The sequence below is a fragment of the Oppia nitens genome, unplaced genomic scaffold (assembly GCF_028296485.1).
Source record: "Oppia nitens isolate AA-2021 unplaced genomic scaffold, nextdenovo-longstitch-racon4-pilon3 scaffold5_pilon_pilon_pilon, whole genome shotgun sequence".
Lineage (NCBI taxonomy): Eukaryota > Metazoa > Arthropoda > Arachnida > Sarcoptiformes > Oppiidae > Oppia > Oppia nitens.
In genome coordinates, this window is record NW_026533243.1 from 6,530,892 (window position 1) to 6,554,871 (window position 23,980).

Here is a 23,980-nt window from a genome sequence, read left to right on the forward strand (position 1 = left end):
TAATAATATAATAGTATTGACATTAAACTGGACTTCAATCATATGATATATTATATTAGCTATGAATTGATGTAAATTAAACTGAATTTTATTTTTTATTATAATTAATTTAGCATTTGTTTGTACAGTTGGTTTGTTTGAGGTTTCAATTTTGTTTGTACATAAGCTACAGTACAGTAACTTAATCATAGATTTACTGTATAATTAAAATTATAAGAAAATAATTGAGTTAATTTAAAAAATAACATGGATAAATTTATGATGAAAACTAAACCTCACTTAAATACATTATCCCTATAATTTATACTGTATAAAAATTAGCATGTTTAATTTGCCAAAATACTAGTATATATTTGATTGTGCGTATAATTGTGTGTATGTTACGATTGCCCAATACTGTACAGTACTGTACAATACAATCAWACATTATTAATATTGTATTTATTAATACATAATCATTATAATGATAATACATTTTTTTATAAACTGTTTATCACTTTTATCAAATAGTAATGACAAAACTTACCCGTTATCGTGATTACTGTGCTGTGTTGGGTAATAAATTTGTTATTCAAAAAAAACATTATTAATACAGTTATCAATTACTAAATTAAACAAGGCATTGAATAATTATCATTATAATAATAGATAATAACAAAAAAAACGTTTATAAATAACTATTTGATTAATTACCGGTAAATGTCTAACCAATAAATATTTTAGTTTTTATTGACAAACGGGAAGTAATCGATCAAAAAAAATATTATAAAAAATAGTAAAATATTGCACTTCTAGTCTATACTTTTGTTTAGTTTTTTAAGTAATGGTTTTATTGAATCAACAGTTAGTTGTCTTAYAGTTATAAAGCATTGATTATATATATATTGTGTCAACACTTTGATTGTCCAGACATTTGATCGACAATATTAGTGATCTGAAGATTCAAAGAACCACAAGAAATAATAGTGAAGAGTGTCATCAATAATGAGTAAACAATTTTCTGAACCAAACAGACCGTCCAGATGTTTGTGGAGTCTCGACAAGTCATCGACAGCTGAGGACCCGCATCGACACGATTGCCTCAAACAGAAACCGAAGATATTGTCCAACATTTTGGACCAAATCGGTGACACACCACTCGTTAGACTCAATAAGATCGCTAAACAGTATGGCGTCCGTTGCGAAGTGTTGGCCAAATGTGAGTATTTTAATGCCGGCGGAAGTGTTAAGGACAGGATTGCATTGAAGATGGTTTGCGATGCAGAAAGAGATGGTATTCTGAAGGAAGGCTATACTATCATAGAGCCGACCAGTGGTAACACCGGTATTGGACTGGCGTTGGCCGCTGCGGTCAAGGGATACAAATGTATAATTGTTATGCCGGAGAAAATGTCAAACGAAAAGATGAATACTTTGCACGCTTTGGGCGCGAAGATTGTGCGGACACCGACTTCGGCCAGTTTTGACTCACCGAACAGTCACATACACGTCGCCCGAAGACTTTGTCAACAAATCAAAAACTCTATTATATTGGATCAGTACTGTAATGCCAGCAATCCTATAGCTCATTACGACACGACCGCTGAAGAGATATTGCAACAGACAGATAACAATGTGGATATGGTTGTTGTCGGCGCCGGAACCGGTGGTTCCGTCACTGGAATCGGTCGAAAAATTAAGGAAGTACTGCCTGACTGTCAGATTGTCGGTGTCGACCCTTTGGGATCAATTCTGGCCGAACCTGAAGAGCTTAACAAAACAGAGACAACTTTTTATGAGGTCGAAGGCATTGGTTATGATTTTGTTCCGACTGTTTTGGATAGAAGTGTTGTCGACAAATGGTATAAAAGTGATGACAAATCCTCACTAGAAATGGCACGAAAACTGATTGCAGAAGAAGGCCTACTATGTGGCGGAAGTTCGGGCACTGCTGTTGTGGCGGCTATGAAGGCGGCTAAAGATCTGAGAGAAGATCAACGTTGTGTTGTTGTACTTCCGGATGGCGTCAGGAATTATATGACCAAATTCTTAGAAGACGAGTGGATGATTGAACGCAACTTTGCCGTCACTGACATTGATAACAATGACGTCGAACAGAAACCGTGGTTTTGGGACGAACCCATCGACAACTTGGTTCACGGCATGAATGTGGACAGTGTTAGTCCGCGCACCAAATGTTTTGACGCCATTTCCATTATGAGAAAACATGGTTACGATCAGCTACCTGTTCTTAACGATGATAGCATTATGATGGGAATGATTACCGTCGGCCACATTATGGCCAAAATGTCGGGACAAAACATTACGATGGATAGTCCTGTTAGCGAAGTATTGATAACTAGTTATCCAAAAATCGAAAGACAAGGAAAGTTAGGATCAATTTCGCGCATTTTGAAGACACATCCCTATGTGGTTGTCTTCGATGCCGTCTCTGACCGATCCGAGAGGATCGCCGGTATTATCACTCACATCGATATCCTTAACTATTTGGCTGAACTCGACTCATATGAACAATAATGACTRTCCTTTTAATTGATATCTTTTTTAATAAAAGACTCAAAATTAGCGCTAAATTAATTTAATTTTAAAATTAATGATAATTTGACTAAACATTGTATTAATTTATAGATTACGGTATATGTTTTTAATGCTTAAATCAATCATTATTGACAGTAATTGACATTTTTTTGTCTGAATTTTTTTTATTGAATATGTCCTTCACTGACATTTTACAATATTTACACAATTCATGTATACATTCATATATTTTTTTATTTCAATTTGAGTTTAAATCAGTTTATATTATTTTTATAGTGTATTTTCTAATTTAATTATAAAATCAAAGTCTAAMTTATGATTTCATTATCTGTTTATCACTATTTGTAATATATTAGATATAAAACTACACAATACCGGTAATAGTGATTTTATATTATTTAATAATTTTAGTTAATAAATTATCTGCCGATAAACATTTTATTAATTAATAATTTTGATAAAATTATACAGTTTTATGGTTTTGTTTTGTGTTAGACTTATGAGGTTTTTTTTTTGTACACAGGATGTCTTATAAAATTGATTATTAGAGTTATACATCAAATTGTTGATATTTTTTATTATATAAACAAAAAAATATTTTATTCAGACAAACAATTATCATTTAAATAAAATATAAATTTTAAATGACATTTGAAAGTCGATTATATTTTTAAATTGAATCAACAATTTATTCACTTAAAAGATTAATTATATGAGTTATAAATGTTTGATATTAATTTGAGAATATATTAACTAATATAATTTTTTTATGATAAAGCATTAATTACTGTATAATYAAACATTTTTATAATTATAACTTTAAATTATAGTATTAACTGTTGCAAACAAATATTTTATGGAAATTTATTTTATTATCAATTATTATAATAACAAATAAAAAGAATTAATTACTAATAAAAATTGTTAACTCATTAATTATAAATATTTTTATAAATAATTATTTAGTCATGAATCATGTTTTCAATGAAAAATGTTTTTTTGATTGAAAACAATGCTTTAAAAATAAAATTGTAAATAAATTTGATATTTTTAAATATTTAAAATACTGTAAGAAAGTTATAGTTTGGATAAAAAAAATAATTTTTAAACAAACACTGGTAACGGAAAAAAAGTTTATTTCAATATATGAAACGTTTGGTGAGTTCGAGATTTAAACCACTGCTGACACTCACCGATGGGTCACAAATGTAGTCCAGAATCAGTCATTCAACAGTCAAAGGCATTGATTACTATCTGTCGGCACAAAACTTTGATCAAACGATTGAGTAAATAATGAAAAAAATGTCTAAAAMCCGGTATTTACTGATTAAGTGCACATACAGTCACTTTTTAAATCATACTGTTTTGTCTAAAGTGTATTAAAAGATAAAAAAAWTTATTGAATAAAAACTAATTACTTAATTAAACATTTTATTGATTCAAATCACCTGTTTATTGTTTATGAGTGGTTTAAAAAAAATTATGATCAAATTGTGATAATTGAAAATCAAATTTATAAATATTAACTATATTTTGATTCAATTTAATTTGTATTAATTAATTGAATAAATTTATAATTACCATTAAATACTGTACAATAACTTAATGTAAAATTATTATTTATTATTGAAATAATATATAATCAGAAATCAGGAGAAGTTTTTGAATAAAATATGAAATTAGATAATATTTTTATAATATTTTTGTTATAAAAATCAATTACAAATCCAATTCAATTAGCTCTATGATAGCAAAGATCTTTCGTGCAAATCATATAAAACATATCAGTATCTAATCTTTTTTATCTTCAAATCATTAATAATTTAATATATCTTCAAATAATTTTTGCATAACAAACACACGGAATATTCATAGCATATCATAACATTGTGTGGTATTATCTCTATTAATAATAAGCAAAATTCTGATCTTATTTTTTGACATTTATTTTTGTGATCAGAATTATATGTCATTAAATGTAATGAATGCCTGGGTTTGTATACGTTTTTATATATATTTACATATTATTGAATACAATCTTTAGGATGGCTTATCATTGATAATATAGTGAGTCTTAGGGCACTGGTATGGCAACAGAAACGCAATGATCTGATTACTGTTTGCCTCATATTATGTGCAATGAATTGTAGCATTTCGTTAATAATTCATTCATTTAATACATTTTTCACGTAATTGAGAGCTACACATGTTATTTATAAAAGCGTTAGAAATGTTGTATGAATTTCATATATATATATGTTATAGTTGTTTATAAATAAAGTATAATTTTAGTACACATTTTCATTTTATTTCATTTTATTAATGCGTTGATAATTCAATACGAGTTTGTTTTAGTATATTAGGCATTGAATGGGGACTTAAAAGATCTGACAAATGGATTAATGCTTTTTTCATAACAATATTCTTATGGGTTTTAATTATGTAAAGCACTCGCCAATAGTGATGACATAAATACTTTATATACACACATATTATTATATAATATATAAAATATGTGTATATGTTGCTAGACTTTTGTGATGAATTTGAATTATATATGTATTTATAATGTTAAGTAAACTCTTTTTTTCGGCACAAAAGTATTAATACTCTTATGTTTCAAAGTTAATATCATATCATATCTCATCATATTTTTTATATGTAAAAGAGTAGTCTTATACACACACTATTACATATAACATGAATAAAGTAGTAATACTTTTGATCGGCTTATAGAGTATTTTACTGTTAATAAAATCATCAAAAATTCTATGAATTTTATTAATAAAAAAGTATACTCTAGTAAATATATTTGTATTATAATTAATAAATTATAGATAGAGTATCAACTTTAAAATAATCAGATATTTAATTAAAATTTTCCAATTACTTGATTAATCAAATATTTATTAATTTTTCATCTCTAAGTTTCCTATACATAATAAATTAGACAAAATTTTATTTGAAAAATTTCAAGCATCACAAGTGCTGTTACATATTATTTATATATATATATATAATAAATATATTWAATATATTTTGAATTTTATACCAAAAATGTCAATTTAATATATAATAATTTCAATGATACTATAAATAGGTTACAATTGAAGCGTTAATTGCAATAAATGTTAGGTGTGTGTCATTTAATTAATTGTTTAAATAAACCGAGAGATAAAATAAATGATTTTAATTAATAGTGTTTTTTGAAGAATGAGTTAAATATTTATCTTAATACAAAAAAAAATAAACTATTAATATAAATGATATATTTAAAAACATAAGACTAATATACTGTACAAATATAAAGCATAAAACAATAAAATGAAGTAAAGGGTCAGTCACCTTATATAACATCACTCATAATATATATATATATATATWTTTTTGGTTATTATTATTTTTTGTGATTGCGATATACAAGTGATGTTATGTTGAAATTTAAAGACTCGACTGATTCAACTGAAAACAACTTTTATTTTTATATACAATATTTGTCTTTTTATTTGTTGAAATCCAATACATACCATAAGCTCTAAATTTGTTTTATTATTTTCAATTGTTTTTTTCTTCCTCTGCTAAGTCCACTAAAACATTAAATTAAGAGTAGATAACTATATACAGAGTGAGAAATAAAGCTATAAAAATAGATCTATCTATATATTTATAGAAAATTAACAAAAATTTATTACATTGTTATTTATTTTTATAAAAATAGTAAATAAAATTGATTAAACAATGTTTAGGGTAAAACAACAATAATAGCTCTAACATTAAATATAACAAATATAAAGACAAAATAAATTAAATAGTTTTTTTCAAAACCTTCAAAAATACTGTATAGCATTAATAATAATATAAAAATTTCAAAGTAATCATAATTAAATAATTATAAGTTCAATGTGAATATGATTTAACATTTTTTTCAATATTAAAATAAAGTAATAAAATATCGGTAAAAATATTTCAAAGTAACTAATATATTATATATAAGACTCATTTTGATTGTAATACTATTGATACTACTATTACTTGTAGATAGTATTGACAATAAAAACAGAAAATACTGTATTTTCAGCTCAGAGGCAACTGTTGACCTAAATGTATGATATAATGGACTAAGTATTGAATGAATGGATAAAAGAAAAGAAAATAAAAGTGAAGTAAAGTAAGGTATATATAGTATAAGGTATTTGACAGTTGAGATAAGCCGTAATATTTGCAATATATGGACCAATACTCGGGAGGATTGGTCTGTACTGAAAGTGCACTCACAATCCATACAATCCATCAAATGTTTCACTACTTGTCTTAATATAAAAGTCGCCAAAAGGTTGACTTTTATACAATTTACTCAACTTTCTCAACGCTTTTTGAAATACGACTTAAAAAGCAATATCTAAATATTCATCTAAATAAACAAATTGATATTACAAAATACAAAAGTTATACATTTATTACAATATATTAATATTTGTATTATTAATATTAATAATAAATTTATTATTTCATTATCATTTATTAATTAATCCAAAAAAAAAAATAAATTAATTAACACTCAATTAATCATACTATAAAATACTTGCAATTTTATTCAATATTTTAAAAATCAATAACTATTATAATTAAAAAAAACTATTGCATTTTTATTCTGTAAAAATTCTGTATTTAAGTATCACATTATCACATAACTTGTATCGGTGTTACTTTAGTTGATATTTGATTCAATAATTAGTTAAATTTATATTTAAGATATATTAATGATTAATATTTCAACTTTTAAATACTTTTTTTATCAATTAATTACAACAATTTAGATTTATAATTAATGTTGTGTTATCAGTAATTATAAGTCAATTGATTATTATATTTTATAATTACATTATATCATTATTATCTAAATTTGATGTATAAAAATGCCTAAATAGTGATACTCTTTAAATAAAATGAATTGAAAATTAAAAGTTATAGTAAAATATAAAATGTTATTATAAATTTAGTATACTATATATTTTTAATACAATATACATGAATATTTATATAAAATAAATTGCTTAATTTAATAACTTTATGCAAAATAATTAATTTTTAGTATAGTTTATATTTATAATTATCTTAAATATTATAATAATTTGTATGTTATTTATATACTATACTATTTATAAGATAATCTTATAACACATAAAAAATATTGAATTACTGTTTGATTACTTATAAGTAAAGTACTACAGAAACTAATTTAATGGCATCTCTTTTAAGCAAACAAAACATTTCTCTGTTTGTTAAATAAATTAACGACAAAATACATATTTATTTATAACTTAAGACATAAATTTACACGAAGTGAATACACTCTGAAATATGTATTCATAACTAGATTATAGTAAMCAATATTTACAGTTAGTTTTGCACAAATTTTATCATTTGTCTCAACTTTCATAATTTCGTAATTATTTGTTGTATAAAAAGAAAAAATGTCATATTTTTTATTGAAATGAAAAGATATTTTCAGTTTCAATACGTATATGATATTTGTTGAGCCAAATATATGAGGAAAATATGACACATTTATAACTGTTAAAGCCTTTTATATTAGTGTTTAGATATCCGTAAAAAAGTCAAAGTTATGGTTAAAATATTTTTCGTGTTTTCGATTCACTGTATAAATACAATAATATATTGTATACATAAATATTTTTGGCATAATTTTATAACAAATATCTAAATTTTATTTAAATGTATATGTATTATATTATATATATATACTGCATTTTACATAAATTATATCATATAAACTTTATAAAATTATGAATATATTGGAATTTTTCAGTAATTTTAAAAATTCACTGCGAGGTATATAAATATACAAATATTTAATATTATATTTKGAGATATATATTTTGTTTTAAATTTATTATTTATGGTAGCATTATTAGTACAAAATTATTATATTGTTTTGTATTAATTAAAAAAGGATTAAATAAAACAAAAAATAATAATAATTAAATCATAGTTGGTTTTTATTTAATTGTAATATTTAATTAATTAATTTTTCATAAATTCTTAACATAAAATAATATTGTTATTATTATTAATATATAATTATATTTTACAAAAATTAAACTGTTATTGTTTCTAATCTAGTATTATAGAAATTAATACAAATAATACATTATATTTTATTAATAATTTTGTCATATAATTCTAATTCCTTTTTATAATTATACAATAAATTAAATAATAAATATTTTGAATTCTCTAATGTATTATCTCGTGAATACAAATTGATTCCACTTTAATAACACTTAAGTTAAGTAAACTTAAATAAGTTCAGTGAAAATACTGTTTTAAACTTATTATGAATTAGATAAATGTTGGACTAATAGTTAAATATAATTAGTAAAAGTATGACTATTAATATACGTAGGGTTAGATCAGATTCCATCCCTCGTTTTACTTCCAAAAGTTCCTTATATTCCCTGGGAATTCCTAGAGAATCTATTTCCTTGTGCTATCACCTATTAAACTCTAAACAACACATTTTATGATAATGTTTGAAAAACAAATATTCTACAGTGTATTAAACTGTATTTTAAGTTGTATTGATAAAGTTTCACTAAATTTATTGAATTAAAATTTATTTTTTAAATATTTCAATATTTTTTTGTAAAATATTTAAGTTTTGCTTACTATTGTAATAATATAAAAAAATATTTCCCTTTCTAACGATCAAGGTAGGTAAAATAAAATATTTTCCATATTTTTCAGGAAAATTGGGGGATTTTTTTTAAAGAACTTCCCTCTGGGAATGTTGATTGAACTCTAATTATAGGAAAAATGTTAGTGAAAAATGATAGTCTCGTCGTAAATGTTGGCAAACAGTATTAGATGTTTGAAAACTACTACAAGTGATGCCTAAGTAGATCATCAATTGACTGATGACAATGTTTTTAATGTAGGACTCGGGTTGGGGTTAATTTGATTGTATGTTTGAATAAAGACAACAAAGACGTGAGTCTAGAGTCGGCGACTCCTCTCCAGAATGGATGGCCTCTTGTGGTGCACTAAGTGTGGCGTTTGGATGAAACCATTGGGAAATTAGATATATTTAAAGTCATTCATTGTATTGTATAACAACACTCACACATACTGTTGTCTCCTATTGTCAGTCACTCTAAGTTAAACTTTTCAAGCATTCAATGGCAAAGTATATCTTATATACAGTATATTGTATTGTATTTTCTTTATTCTCTTATAAAGTTTCAGTAATTTTGATGACCAGTTTCTTGTCGACCATTTCATTGTCATTTGAAATCAAATATAATAACAAAAGAAAGAAAGACAACAAAAATTGATAGATTTAGTTATAGAAAGTACTATACGTACTATAAGTACAACTATTCGTTCATCAAATGTGTCACCAAAAAGATTATCGCTTTTATCGATGAGAAGGGACATTGGGATCAACTGTTTAACATATGATCACTGTTTTGGACGTAAGTGTACTGACAAGCATACCATTGCTATCATTACGGTATGGTTTGTACAGTATGTATGTGTGTCTGTGTGTGAGTGCCTTAGATGTTGTGGCAAATTCTTGACACGTCTTTTACAAATAGTTTAAGTTTAAGTTTATTTAGCATTTTAAACAAATTTTAACGCATTGTCTCTCTCTCTCTCTCTCTCTCTCACACAATAAAAATATTTGTTTTTTAGAATAGTATTGCTTATAATAGGTTTGGGCACTAAAAATATATATTTTATATATAAACATAATATGAACGACATGTGTGGTAATGGATTTGTAATTTGATTTACTCTTTTTTTAAGTCTTATCATGTAAAGTGTTGGGCGTCTCGATTGCCTCACAAATAGCATAACATAACTATAATAAAAATAACTATAATATACATCAAATATTGTATTATATATATATATATATAAGTTATATAAGAGTCGTGTGTTGTATGCCATTGTATTTACACATTATTCTCACACAAAGCTATGGATTTACTTTACTTACAATCGCAGAGAGTTTATTATATATTGTATTTATATTGGAAGTGAAAGCACACAAATTGATGATTATTTACTTTTATTTGTATCCAACAAATACAATACAATACTAATAAAACAATGCATTGAATAGTGAATTGCATCATAAAAAGCTTTGCCAGCATTTCATATCATCATATGATTTGATTGCATCTTATATAATATAACTTGTAGTACAATATTATACAATCAATTTTACATACATTTATATTTTTCATCAATTTATACAATATATTGTTTAAGTCTACATTATTTTCAATAAAAATTCATCAGGTGCATTTTTATTATAAAATAGTTCAATATTTTTAATATAGCATAAAAAGTATACACAAAAATTGGTAACTTATTTAAAACTTGAAAACATTTAATAATATACTGCGTGAAAACTATTGATGTCCAGCACTGGTATTGATGCGCATCTGTGTGCACATGTGCTGCATATATGGTACCCGAATAGACATCAATACATTTAGCAAAACCCTGGGATTGACTCGTCTTTTGCCATACAATACACTAGTGGTGAATGAAATCACATATACTTTCAGACATAACTTGTGTGTTACTCAAGAGTTAGTTAAGTATTTGTGATATCAGATGGTTATGTTTGTCAACTGTTATGTCTATTATTAATATGTTATGGGAAGCACAAGGACTCGGATAAGTTTCTGGATATTTATTATCTCATTGGGAGGTAAGCATACAAACCATACAGTTCTTAGTATATCCTAATAACAATTGGTTGTATATTAGTATTTAAAAAGTTATTTATTGAGACGTTATGTCAATTTTATATAATAATTTATTAGAGATACTTATGTTGTTGTTGTTGTTGTTGTTTTATATTTAAATAAATATTTTATTATATCAAATAAATTATAGTTTATAAAAAAAATTAATCAATTAATTATAAGATAAAAGATGTAATTTTTATAGCATTAAAAGCTAATTAACTTYAAGTTATTAATCAAATTGAGAAATTGCTTAAAGCTTCAAATGAACTATTGATTCTTACTATTGATAATAAACTATTGGTTTAATTAAATAATTTGCTAAATTTCATAACATATTAATTTTTTATGCATTATTTTATTTTAAAAATTAAATTCAATTTTTTTAATTTAATAATATAAATTATTTTATTTAAGCAATTTGTGATATTTACTGTACAAATTTGTAATTTTAAAGTAATAAATAAAATAAATAAAACATTTTGTTTAATAAACATGATTTTTAATGTTTGCAAAAAATTTATTTATCATTTAGATTACACTAACAAATTATTATAATATGTCAAAAAAAATAAAATAAAATTTACAGTTAATAAATACAAATATTAATAGTTTTTTTAAACATTAAATAAATTTACTGTCCAATAATTGGTGTTGTATTTAATTGAATAATAAATATTAAATGATTTAAACACAGATTAGTATATTTTCGGATAATTTCATTTGTTGTCAAATAAAATCACAATTTTTACCCAATCCTTAGTTAAATTTTTTTTATTGTTTGTTTATCAGTTATTTTGGTAAAATAAAAGTATTTTTTTATATTTGATAAATATATGTAATATTTCTAGTTTATTATAGCTATTTTTGCCAAAATTTAATAAACCAATCATTAAAATATTTATTCAATTGATGTTACTATGTTTTTTTGTTGTTGTATAAAAGTAATTTATTAATTGATGTTTAATATTTAATATTAGTTCATTAAAAAAAAATTCCCACATAAACTGAGTTATAGCAGTAATACTTTTATATATAAAATAATATAATAAATATTGTACAATATAATGCTATTCATATTTTATATAAATAGTATAATTTTGCTTTATTTCTAAAAAAACTACATTTTTATGTTTAGCTTAAGTGTTTATTCAAAGCAATTCATTCAATAGACAACCTATCATTTCATATCATATATATTGACTTCAGTTATATTTCAATTGAATGCAATTTTTACATTAAAATAATTCAAAAAATAGTTGCATTTCGAGTACTATGAATATAAGTATTGCTAACATAAATCCAAATATATATATAATAATAATAATTTTTTTGAAGAGATTTTCTATGAAATTACACAATATATATATATATATATATAATATTTTGTCGATCAAAGAGTGAAAGAGTGAGAGTAATAGTGAGGACTCATATTAGTAACGTTAGTGCAATAGGTTTAGGTATGAATAGGCAATAAATAAATAGTGTGTTAACACAGGAAATGCCTGATCAACGACTTGTCTTTAATAAAGAAATAGTCGCTTCAATAGAGATGACAGAGAAAGACGACAGACATTTGCAGAGTCAGTCAAACAGAACCGTAAGGTATGCCCACTATTGTAGACAACCATCAAAGCAATTGAAATACTGAATAAAATAAAGAGAAAAAGCAATGAATACACAAAAAGCAAATTAATTGCAACTTTTCTTAAGTAATGAAAACACTATAATAAAAAATCAATAAAGAAATAAAAAAAGTTTTTAATTGTGTTTTTTGTTCAATGAAATGTTTATTAGAAAACTATTTGCAATTACAATATATATATATATATATATATATATATATATATATATATATATATATAATAATAATAAAATTTGTGTCAAACAATATGTATTTATAATTAGTTTATTTATAACTTGTAACATTGAAAACTATTAGTTTGTATAATTATGTATTTATAAAAATTTAAAAACTGGTCAAATATACATAATATAAATAACAGTATCAAAATATTTTTATATAATTTAGTTTATCAAATATTAGTGGCAAAATAATCAAACTTTGTGGTATCAAATGATTTAGTATAACAAAATAATCATCTATAATTATACTTATACTTATAGATATCAAAATTTTAATGCATATTTTTTATCCTTGTTTTTGATGGTTTATTCAAATCTATACTTTAAAAAAATTTCTTAATTTTTTTTTATACTTTTGCCGCCATTTAAAAAAATTTATACTGATTTTTTATATCATATTTTTGATACTCTTTACAATTATAAACGTTAAAATTTTTACCTAATTTTTTTACTTTGGCCGCCATTTTCTTTATGTTATATCAAAATTTTAATGTATATTTTTTATCCTTGTTTTTGATGCTTTATTCAAATCTATATAAAAAAATTTTTACTTTGGCCGCCATTTTGTCTTGTTCCCGAAGAGATATCAAAATTTTAATGAAACTTTTCAATACATTATTAGTAGTCCTCTAACCGAATCTGAAGTCAGAATTTCAACAATAATGTTTTACATTAGTTAACCGAATCTGAAGTCAGAATTTCAAAATTCGCAAAAAAATTGCTACACACACACACACACACACACACACAAAAGGCTCGTATAGATTTCAGAAAACAAAACTTTTCAAGTTTTTTTTGAATATTTTTATATAATTTAGTTTATTAATATGAGTTTAAATTTTGGTCAATATTTCAAACACATAACCTTATATAGAGTATATAAAGTACTGTATTTATACATTAATATAAAAATATAAAACCATAACAATAATGTTTTACACTTCACTTTTTATGTAATTTTGAACTATTTTTTGTGCACTTATTCTCAATTCAAACATAAAAATTATATTTTTATTTTTATGGCCTTTTCCGATATTATTATTAAATATTTTTATTTATTTATTTATTTTTTTATGTGATAAGCATTTCTAACTCAAATAGAGAGACTCACACATGAATTCCTAGCATAACTTTTTCATACATTTTCATACAACTCTGCTTTTATTATTATACGACTCGTAAAAATATATAACATTATATAATTTATATAAAACATACATAAAATTTATTGTTTGACTAAAATAAATGATTGGATAAAATGTTATTTAAAATTTAGTTTTAATGATCTTATGTATAAAAAACGAAAACAACACTTGAACTGTGTGTGTGTGTGTGTGTGTGTGTGTGTGTGTGTGTGTGTGTGTGTGTGTGTGTGTGTGTGTGTGTGTGTGTATGTATGTATGTATGTATGTATGTATGTATGTATGTATGTATGTATGTATGTATGTATGTATGTATGTATGTATGTATGTATGTGTGTGTGTGTGTGTGTGTGTGTGTGTGTGTGTGTGTGTGTGTGTGTGTGTGTGTAGTGAGTGAGAAAAAATAGAGTTAGAAAAATAAAGTAAATTAATATTTTTAAAAATTTATTTCATAGAGTTTATAATAATAATGATGTTATTTAATATTGATTTTATAATAGCTTTTTCAATCAAAATCTTAAATAAAAGGTTGCATTCATTGTAAGCAAAACTTGTTTTACATTTCAAACACTAAAAATAAATGGATGACTGAGTGAATAGCGCCTCGAATGGCACTTCACTGCATATATGTATTGATATTATTATGTGATTTGTTAGCGAACTCTGGCCTCAAAACACTCATTACTTGTATTGAATGAATGCAACGATAATTGTATTAAATCGTCGATTTCATGCTCTCTCTCTCTCTCTCTMTCTMTCTMTCTCTCTMTCTCTCTCTCTCTCTCTCTCTCTCTTTCTTTCTTTCTCTACTTTTATATAAAATTATAGTTAATATTATATAATGCATTTCATGTGAACTCGAGAAAGCATTAAACAAATTACAGCTTAATATAGTTTAAAAGCAACTAAATTAATCAGTTGTAGTGATATTTAAATGTTGTGAATGTAATGACAAAACATTACAATTGTTTTGTAAATATACCTTATTTTTAAATTTTATTATAAATATTTCTATATAAATAATATAATTCACTCTAAATATCATTGCAATTAAATATAATATCATTATTATTAATTCTTTATAAAATACAGAAAATTAATTAAGACTTAATACTTAAATTATAAGAAAATAAAACAAAAATTTTATATGAAATTTGTTATCATAACTTATCAACATGCATTTCTATGCATTTATTTGCATATCTTTTTAAAAGTGTGAAAAACAAACACAAAATAATCTACACTTTGATTATCAAATTTTAACGGCATTACCATTGAGAGTGAGAGAGAGAGAGAGAGAGAGAGAGAGAGAGAGAGAGAGAGAGAGAGAGAGAGAGCATGTATTCCCATTGATAATTGTCATTAATCAAGATTAAAGTTTATGTGATTTTTAGACAATTATTATTCACAATGCGTTATATGTTTATACATATATTTAAAGTTTGAAAATTACGGCTAATTAAGTAGTGATGGATTACTTTTCAAACGTTTACTAAATACTGTATAATACTATATACAGTATAGTATTTGTTAAGCACTTCTTATTAAAACTAAGATAAGATATGCATTTTATGATAATTTTATTCTCTCTCTCTCTCTCTCTCTCTCTCTATATATATATATATATATATATATATATATATATCAATATTATAATTTAAATGTATATATAATAATAAATAAAAACACTTATTAATAGCCCACTAATTAATGTGTGAGCCGTATGAATGATGAATGATTACTCACTTCTCTCATTGCAGACATTTATCAAAATTAATTTTTCTATTGATTAGACTGTCAGTCATCATGTTTTTAGTCGACAATATTTTGCCACTCATATCATATACTGCACTATACTATACGTATTGCATACATACAACTCTCCAGAGCCACTAAAAACCATATATAAATTTAAATTAATTTTTTTATACAATGCTTTGTACAATAATTAACTTCATTATCTATACTATTAAATATAATTTTAGTTATTCAATGCATTTGGAATCTCTTGAGAATCAAAATAAACAGAAATAATTTAATTATAATTTTTTTCAGTAAATTTTTATTTTTAAAAAACATTTAATAAATTAAATGCATAAACAAAATAAATAAATTTCAAGAGATATTTAACCATTAGTTAACAGTAATCTAATTATTGTTTTCTTTAATATTTAATAATTTTCAGATATTATGTATGTAATGTGTGTGACATTATTGTAATTAATGTATAAAATAAACTTAATTTTTCAAAATTTAATAACTTTGAAACTGACATAATAATTTAAAAGAAAAATTTCTATTTAATTTATAATAAGTTAGAAGTAATAAATAATAAAATTTTATTTTATAAAGTTCTAACATTAAATATTTTTTATATATTAAGATATATATCTAATTATCTATTATTTAATCTCTAATTTGCTATTTTTATTTAATTTATATCAAATAATTGGCAGATATTTGTAGCGCTTTAATAAAAATCAAAGAGATGTCTGTTCCCCGTCTGGTAGAGAACGGCACACAAGAGTCAGTAGTGTTAGACTGTATTTACACAATGGATAGAATTGATGACAGAAATCTAGTGGTCAAGTGGTTCCTCAACGATGACCCGGAGCCCATCTATCAGTATATCCCTGAGTACGGCACTCGGTTTGCGTCCAGTCGTTTGAAGGGTCGAATCAATTTGGATTATGCCGTTAGTGACGACCCTTTAATTAAACACAGAGCTATCAATCTTTTGCGACCCACTGTTGACTTGAGTGGCAGATATTCATGTCATGTCCAGTCATTGCAGAGCCAAGACTCCAGAGAAGAGTCTATGATTGTCTACGGTATGTAGTGATTGAAAAACCATTAGTTTTTGATTACATTTTTATTATAACAATTAAGTTATATATACTATAATATGTTTTTATGTGTTGTCAAACATTTACAGCCACACCGACTGACATAGAGTTTAGCCATAAGCCGGTCACACGTAAAGAGTTCAGCGCTGCCCTCAGGAAACATAAAAACAAATATAACGATGCAAATGATAGGGACAGTAGTTATAAATCACATTCAAATGAAGACCAACATTATAATAGTTTGTCATCTGAGTTAATGTGTAAAGTGAGTGAAGTGTATCCGATGCCAGAACTGACCATTTATCGGGTCGCTCACGACGGCACTCAACCGCGGACTTTAGACATCTATCGCAAAGAGTTTAAATCAACGCCGAGAGGCGCTTATAATACAAGTGTTTCAGTATTTATTAACGACAAAGACTTAATTAAAAAGTACGGAAACGAGGCATCAATTTTTGAGTGTCTCGTAGTTCTCAATGAAATCAATCACGAAATGAGAAAACGGATTCAATATCTTCCAGGTTTGACATAAATTTTTCACTATATATTTATCTATCACTCCTTATGCCTCTGAGTGTCCATTAACTCAATCCAATTGATACATCCCTTTCCCTTACTTTTCCACTCATATATATATATATATAATAAACTGTATATCTATTTAAATCCATTTGTATTTTGTTGTATAAAAATGTGTTAATTTTTAATTGCATTCAACTCTCAAATGTCTCGACATTTACAATATAAAGAGAAATATCTGTATTTTATATGTTATATAATTATTTATTGAAGTAAATTACAACAAAATCCAAATGCAATGTTTTGTATAATATAATTATTGTAGTATTATATTGTATTGCATTATTGTATTGTTTGTTATGTTTCACTACTTTTTCATACAATATATTTAATTATTTATATTTACAGTTAATGAAGAGCTCACAAGTCTTAGCGCTGATTCACGTAAAGTGTATTTTGTGTTCACAATAATCTCTACAATCATATATCTCGTCCATTGAATTAAATATGAATAAGACTTTAATTAATTTTAGTCAAACAATAAGACTTTTTCTCTTAATATCTAATAATAATAATAATAATAATAATACTTGTAATAATACTGTATATATAAATAAAAGTTGTGTTAATAATATCCGACAACATATATATATTAAACCTGAAAAAACTTTAGTTTCTTAATGGCAACAGGTTTTGTCATCAATTTGTTTTCTATCATCAGTGATGATGAATCCGAGCATCAATTGAATGCAACAAAAAATAAAAGCAAACTTTTATCCCATAATAATAATTGCAATTCAAATGTTTGCGTGTTTTGAATCACAAAACAATAACTCTTTGTAAAAAAGGACAGAAAAAGACATTTGATACGAATAACCACAAGAAGTTTGTCACTCATATATCATCTCTAATCTCTAAATAGATAAATAATAAGACTTTTCTTCAACATCTTTCTCTCTCACACTTTCCTATTGGACGGACAGCTTCTCCGGAGAGACATACAGAACACAAGGAGAGCACCGGAATACTACTCAAAGCAAACTAAACTAAAATTAATTATTCATACGTTAAGGAAACGGCAAATATTAAGCCAATAATTGACGACTCGATTGGATTTACAGTATATATGATACCAAAGCTAAATAAAAGAGCAAAAACCAAAAAATAACAATCATTATAATTATATTTATAATGTCATGTATTGTATTAAATAAATTAAAGATAACTTTTAAAACTTTTATGTTATTATTTATGGGATTTATTTTTCATTAATTAACTCCATTTATATCTATAGCTTTGGCACTCTCCTCCTCCTCCTCCTCTAAATTCTACTGTTTTTATTACACATGACTTTAATTAAATAACAAAAAAGCCACTCTAGGACTGAGTGAAACAGCAAAAAATAGTTGAATTAATTTGAATTTGTTTGACTCTCCAAATGAGTAGTAAAAACACAATACAATTAATGTAAGTTATGTTACAATAAATTGTGTGAGACGTGCGTGAGATGAGAGAGCAATATATATCAATTTATAATGTATATTATACATACAGTATAATGTGCATTTATATATATATACATAAATTATATGTATACAGAATATTCTGTAAATCTATATACAGTTTATACAATTTATACGATGTGTTTGTGTGTGACTACACCAGACATATTCAAAACACTGGCTAAAAATTTTCTATAAAAATTAACGCAATAATCAATATACTGTATACAGTACACTGTATTGGACATATACATCAAATCACACATCCCAGTGCTAAGGTATATACAGTTTATGGTAAAATATGCGATCAAAATGCATATAAAACTTATGCTATAAAAAACATGACAGCACTTTATTACATGTGTGCCACAAAAGAGCTTATAATCTATTATTATAAATATAGAGTATATAATATGACTGTACTGTATATTCTGTAATAATTATAATAATTTTCAAATTAAATAAAATACTGTAATACTAATGCTTACGTTTTTTATAATGACTATAATAATAATGATAATAATATAAAGAAATATTAATAACAAAACAAATGAACCGCTCATTTGCAGTCATCGATTAATATTTAATAATAATAAACACAATAAGCTTTTGATATTATATTCAATTTGAAATTAATGACATTTCAATTCAAATAATTAYAAAAATATAATAATTTTATATATTAATAAGTTATAACTGATATAAAAACACATTTTACTATTAAATATTTAAATCATTGATTATATTTCTGATGTATTTAAATATTGAAAATTTTTAAAACATCTAAAATGTTTTAAATCATTTAATATTGTATATAATCATCAATAGTAAGCATAACAACAACAATAAATCTTTATAATTACATAAATTTTATAATTAAATACCTAACTATCAACAAAATGGGCCAACAAAAACACAATTGTTTTTATTATTATAACAATTTATTTAATTATAATAAATGTATTTTCAGTTTTTTCTATGCAAATGAGTTTATTATACTGTACTATATTATACATAAATTATTATTGATATATTAATTATAATAAATGTGTTTATTATATCATAAAATATAAATTGTTTTTGTTTTTAAGTTTATTAAATATATATAATTATTTAACAAAATTATATAATAAAATAAAGAGAAAATTAATTTCACAAAAAAGAGTCTCAATTTATTTATCAAAATATATTTATAATATAAAAGGGTTATTCATTAATCTCGCGCATGGGGTTTTTGCTATAACTCTTAAGCGGAGTGAGATATATTAATTTTGTAAAAAGTGTATTAAAATATGATTTACGCGTAATATTATAAAATATAAAATTTTTAATTTTGATACGTGATCATATTTATGCTGGGCTGTTTGTAAACCACTATGTCACAACCTAACCTATAAATGATAGAATAAAATTTCAATAGCAATTTTTTAAATGACTTGGAAATTATGGGAAGAAAATTTTTTTTAAATTGGTCGAAAAATAAATTTTTTATGGCTTTTCAAACTTGTGAAAAAACACATTATATAAAATATCAAAAATAAAATGACGTTATTTATAAATAGTATACACTTATAAGATAAAGATTTTAATACTATTACATATTTGAAAAACTAAATTTTTTTATGTCTAATATTTTTTTAGATAATTAAATTTAAAATTAAATTACATTATCAAATTATAATGCTATGTTTTTATTGTAATATTAATATCTAAAAAAATATTTGACATAAAAAAATTTAGTTTTTAGAATAGTAATAGTATTAAAATCTTTATCTTATAAGTGTATACTATCCATATAACGTCATTTTATTTTTGACTATTTTATATAATGTGTTTCTTCATAAGTTTGAAAAGCCATAAAAAATTTATTTTTCGACCAATTTAAAAAAAAATTTTCTTCCAATAATTTTCCAAGTCAGGCTCTACAAAATTGCTATTGAAATTTTATTCTATCATTTATAGGTTAGGTTGTGACATAGTGGTTTACAAACAGCCCAGCATAAATATGATCACGTTATCAAAATTAAAAATTTTATATTTTATAATATTACGCGTAAATCATATTTTAATACACTTTTTACAAAATTAATATATCTCACTCCGTTTAAGAGTTATAGCAAAAACCCCATGCGCGAGATTAATGAATAACCCTTTTACAAAGCGATGCTATTGTCAATATTTTTTCTTTTACTATCCATTGATAGCAGTTTTTTTTGTGTTGCGATAGACTAACCCATAGTAACCCATAGTTTGAGGCTTTGTTTGCTTTCACTATAATGTATTGAATAGTAGGTGAGTTTGTATGTAATAATATCAATACAATTTATACCATAAATATAATGTACAAATAGTGTCTCTACTCTTAGTAATGTAATTGAATTGTTTTTTAAAAGCATTTGATGCATACATGAAGTATATATGATATATTGTAGTGACAGTAATCTCTATTAAATAAAAACGCTAGAAATGACATTAAATATGACACAAAATAGTTTAGAGATAACAACAAAATTTTGATACTACAGTATATACGATATACCATAAACTGATATACCTGTATATATTGTATATATATATATATACAGTATATAAGTTATATGAAATATGAATATATATTTTATGTTTAAATGACAATTGCATAGATAATATCAGACACGTACAATAATAATAATATTAATAATTTCAAAATAAGTTAGTTATGATATTTTGGTTTATTTTATATGAAAAATATGTAAAATTTATTTTCAAAAACAAAACAAAAAAATGTCTGATTTTTGTGTGAGTTTTTGTCGGCAATGATAGTCTGATTTGATAATAAACGATAATATCTATCATTTCATAAAAATTCTATTATAAGATTCAAAATATTCTGTTTTTTATTATTATTTTTTTCTGTTGGGCCAAAACTAAATATAAAAATATAAATTTTGTCTAATAAAATAAAATAAAATAAAATAAAATAAAATAAAAATATTCAAAGTAAAGCCCTTTCAAACAGACAGTGGTGTCAGTGGCACTCACTGTCTATACTACCAGTGCTTTCAATTCTACAGTACTGATAGATTTTGGTGTGTTTTCTAAGTTAACAGTTTTTTTGTATGAATTAAAGGCTCACTGGAAAACATGTCACACAAAAGCATTTAACAAAATTCCCGTTAGTTTTCAATCAATAAAATAATGCCTTTTTTACACAATTTCTTTATCTCTTTATTTCTCACATATTATCACTAAATTCAACGCAAAGATACTATTATTTAAATAGAGTCGGCTATACAATGAAATAGGTTTTTCTTATACATATATAATCAGATAATATGTTATAGTATTATATATAATGTTATAATTTCTGTGTTTATACAAACAATCGATACACTATTGATATTCCTGTTGTGGTTATAAAACATTTTATCAAACATGAGTATATGTGTGATGTGTCTCAAACTTTATGCTAAATATGTTGGTATAGCATAACATATAGTGAGTGACAGTCTATTTAGTAAAAATAAGAGAAGTTTTTTTTAAATAAATTGGTTCTCAAAATATATGCAAATAAATAGTGAAAGGGAATGAATATAAATGTGTGAGAAATAAATTGTGAATCTCTAATGCTTTCCATATACAGTAGTGAAGTGTTTTGCATTTTCAACCATTCCTTATACAGTATATCTGTTTATAATAAAAGTTTTTATCGCACTTCATGTCAACTTTATTAGCAATTTATGATTACATTTGCAAACATTTTATTACAATTATTGTTTAATATTCTTATGGTATAATAGAGAAAGAGAGAGAGAGAGAGAGAGAGAGAGAGAGAGAGAGAGAGAGAGAAATTTATATTCATTTAATGTTTTAATGTGTACTTCAAATGGACTCAATTTATTTAAACAAATTGAACATAAATTTTAGTAACTAAAACAATTGAAATAGTACTCAATAGTAAATATTTTGGTACTTATTAAAAAATAAATTTAAAATCTCATTATTATATATATGAATTTATGCACTTATATTTTTCATTTGTCTTTAAAAAAYAACAATAATTTGTTAAAATTATCATATATAATAAAAATAAAAATATTTTAAATATATTAAACGTGCACATTATAAATATTCATTAATTGCAAGATTATAAATTATAATTTATCAATAGATATTTATAAAATAATTATCTATTAAAAATACTTTATATGATGAAAATATGATATTGATATGATATTGATTTGATGAAAAATTAAACTAGAATATATCTATTATTTTTGATCAATTAGTTTTTTATAACTATCTAAATAAATAAAATATTTGTATCACATATATACCAAACTTTTAAGTTAATTAACTAGATATAAGTACTTATGAAAAATATTATATTATATAATGGTTTTTATTTCTACAAACTTATATAAATATGTATAGATGTGAGCGATTAGGCATTGGATGACTGATATAAACTACATATAATATATTTATTTATTTATTTGGTATCATATAATATATTATATATCGTATATTACTCTACAATATTTGGTATCAATTTTGATATAAATACATAAAAGTTTTATACATTGCAATAGAAAAATGGTTTAAATCGGTGATAATCATAATAATAAATAATATATTGTTTGAGAGATTTCGTGGTTTTGGTCTATGGCTTCACATTAAATTAGATGACTGTCTGTGTGTTTTACTTTCGAGGAAGAGTTGTCTGCAAACAAATGAAAGCCACATAAAGGCAGTGCCGACGCCAACGCCACGGAAGTAGTGATGAACAGCTGTCTATTGATGGC

At 24.0% G+C, this 23,980-nt stretch overlaps 2 protein-coding genes across 2 annotated transcripts; both read left to right on the forward strand.

Moving 5' to 3' along the window:
• The first annotated feature begins 781 nt into the window (after positions 1–781).
• LOC128961022 (cystathionine beta-synthase-like protein) lies at positions 782–2,785 on the forward strand. Its single transcript, XM_054307223.1, has one exon. It carries the CDS (start codon positions 985–987, stop codon positions 2,515–2,517), a length of 1,533 nt encoding a protein of 510 aa, XP_054163198.1. The 5' UTR covers positions 782–984; the 3' UTR covers positions 2,518–2,785.
• An 8,296-nt stretch (positions 2,786–11,081) lies between these two features.
• Positions 11,082–18,219, forward strand: LOC128961025 (uncharacterized). Its single transcript, XM_054307228.1, has 4 exons — positions 11,082–11,284; positions 16,786–17,160; positions 17,265–17,696; positions 18,103–18,219. The coding sequence occupies exons 1-4, from the start codon at positions 11,230–11,232 to the stop codon at positions 18,192–18,194; spliced, it is 954 nt and encodes a 317-aa protein (XP_054163203.1). The 5' UTR covers positions 11,082–11,229; the 3' UTR covers positions 18,195–18,219.
• Positions 18,220–23,980: the final 5,761 nt, after the last annotated feature.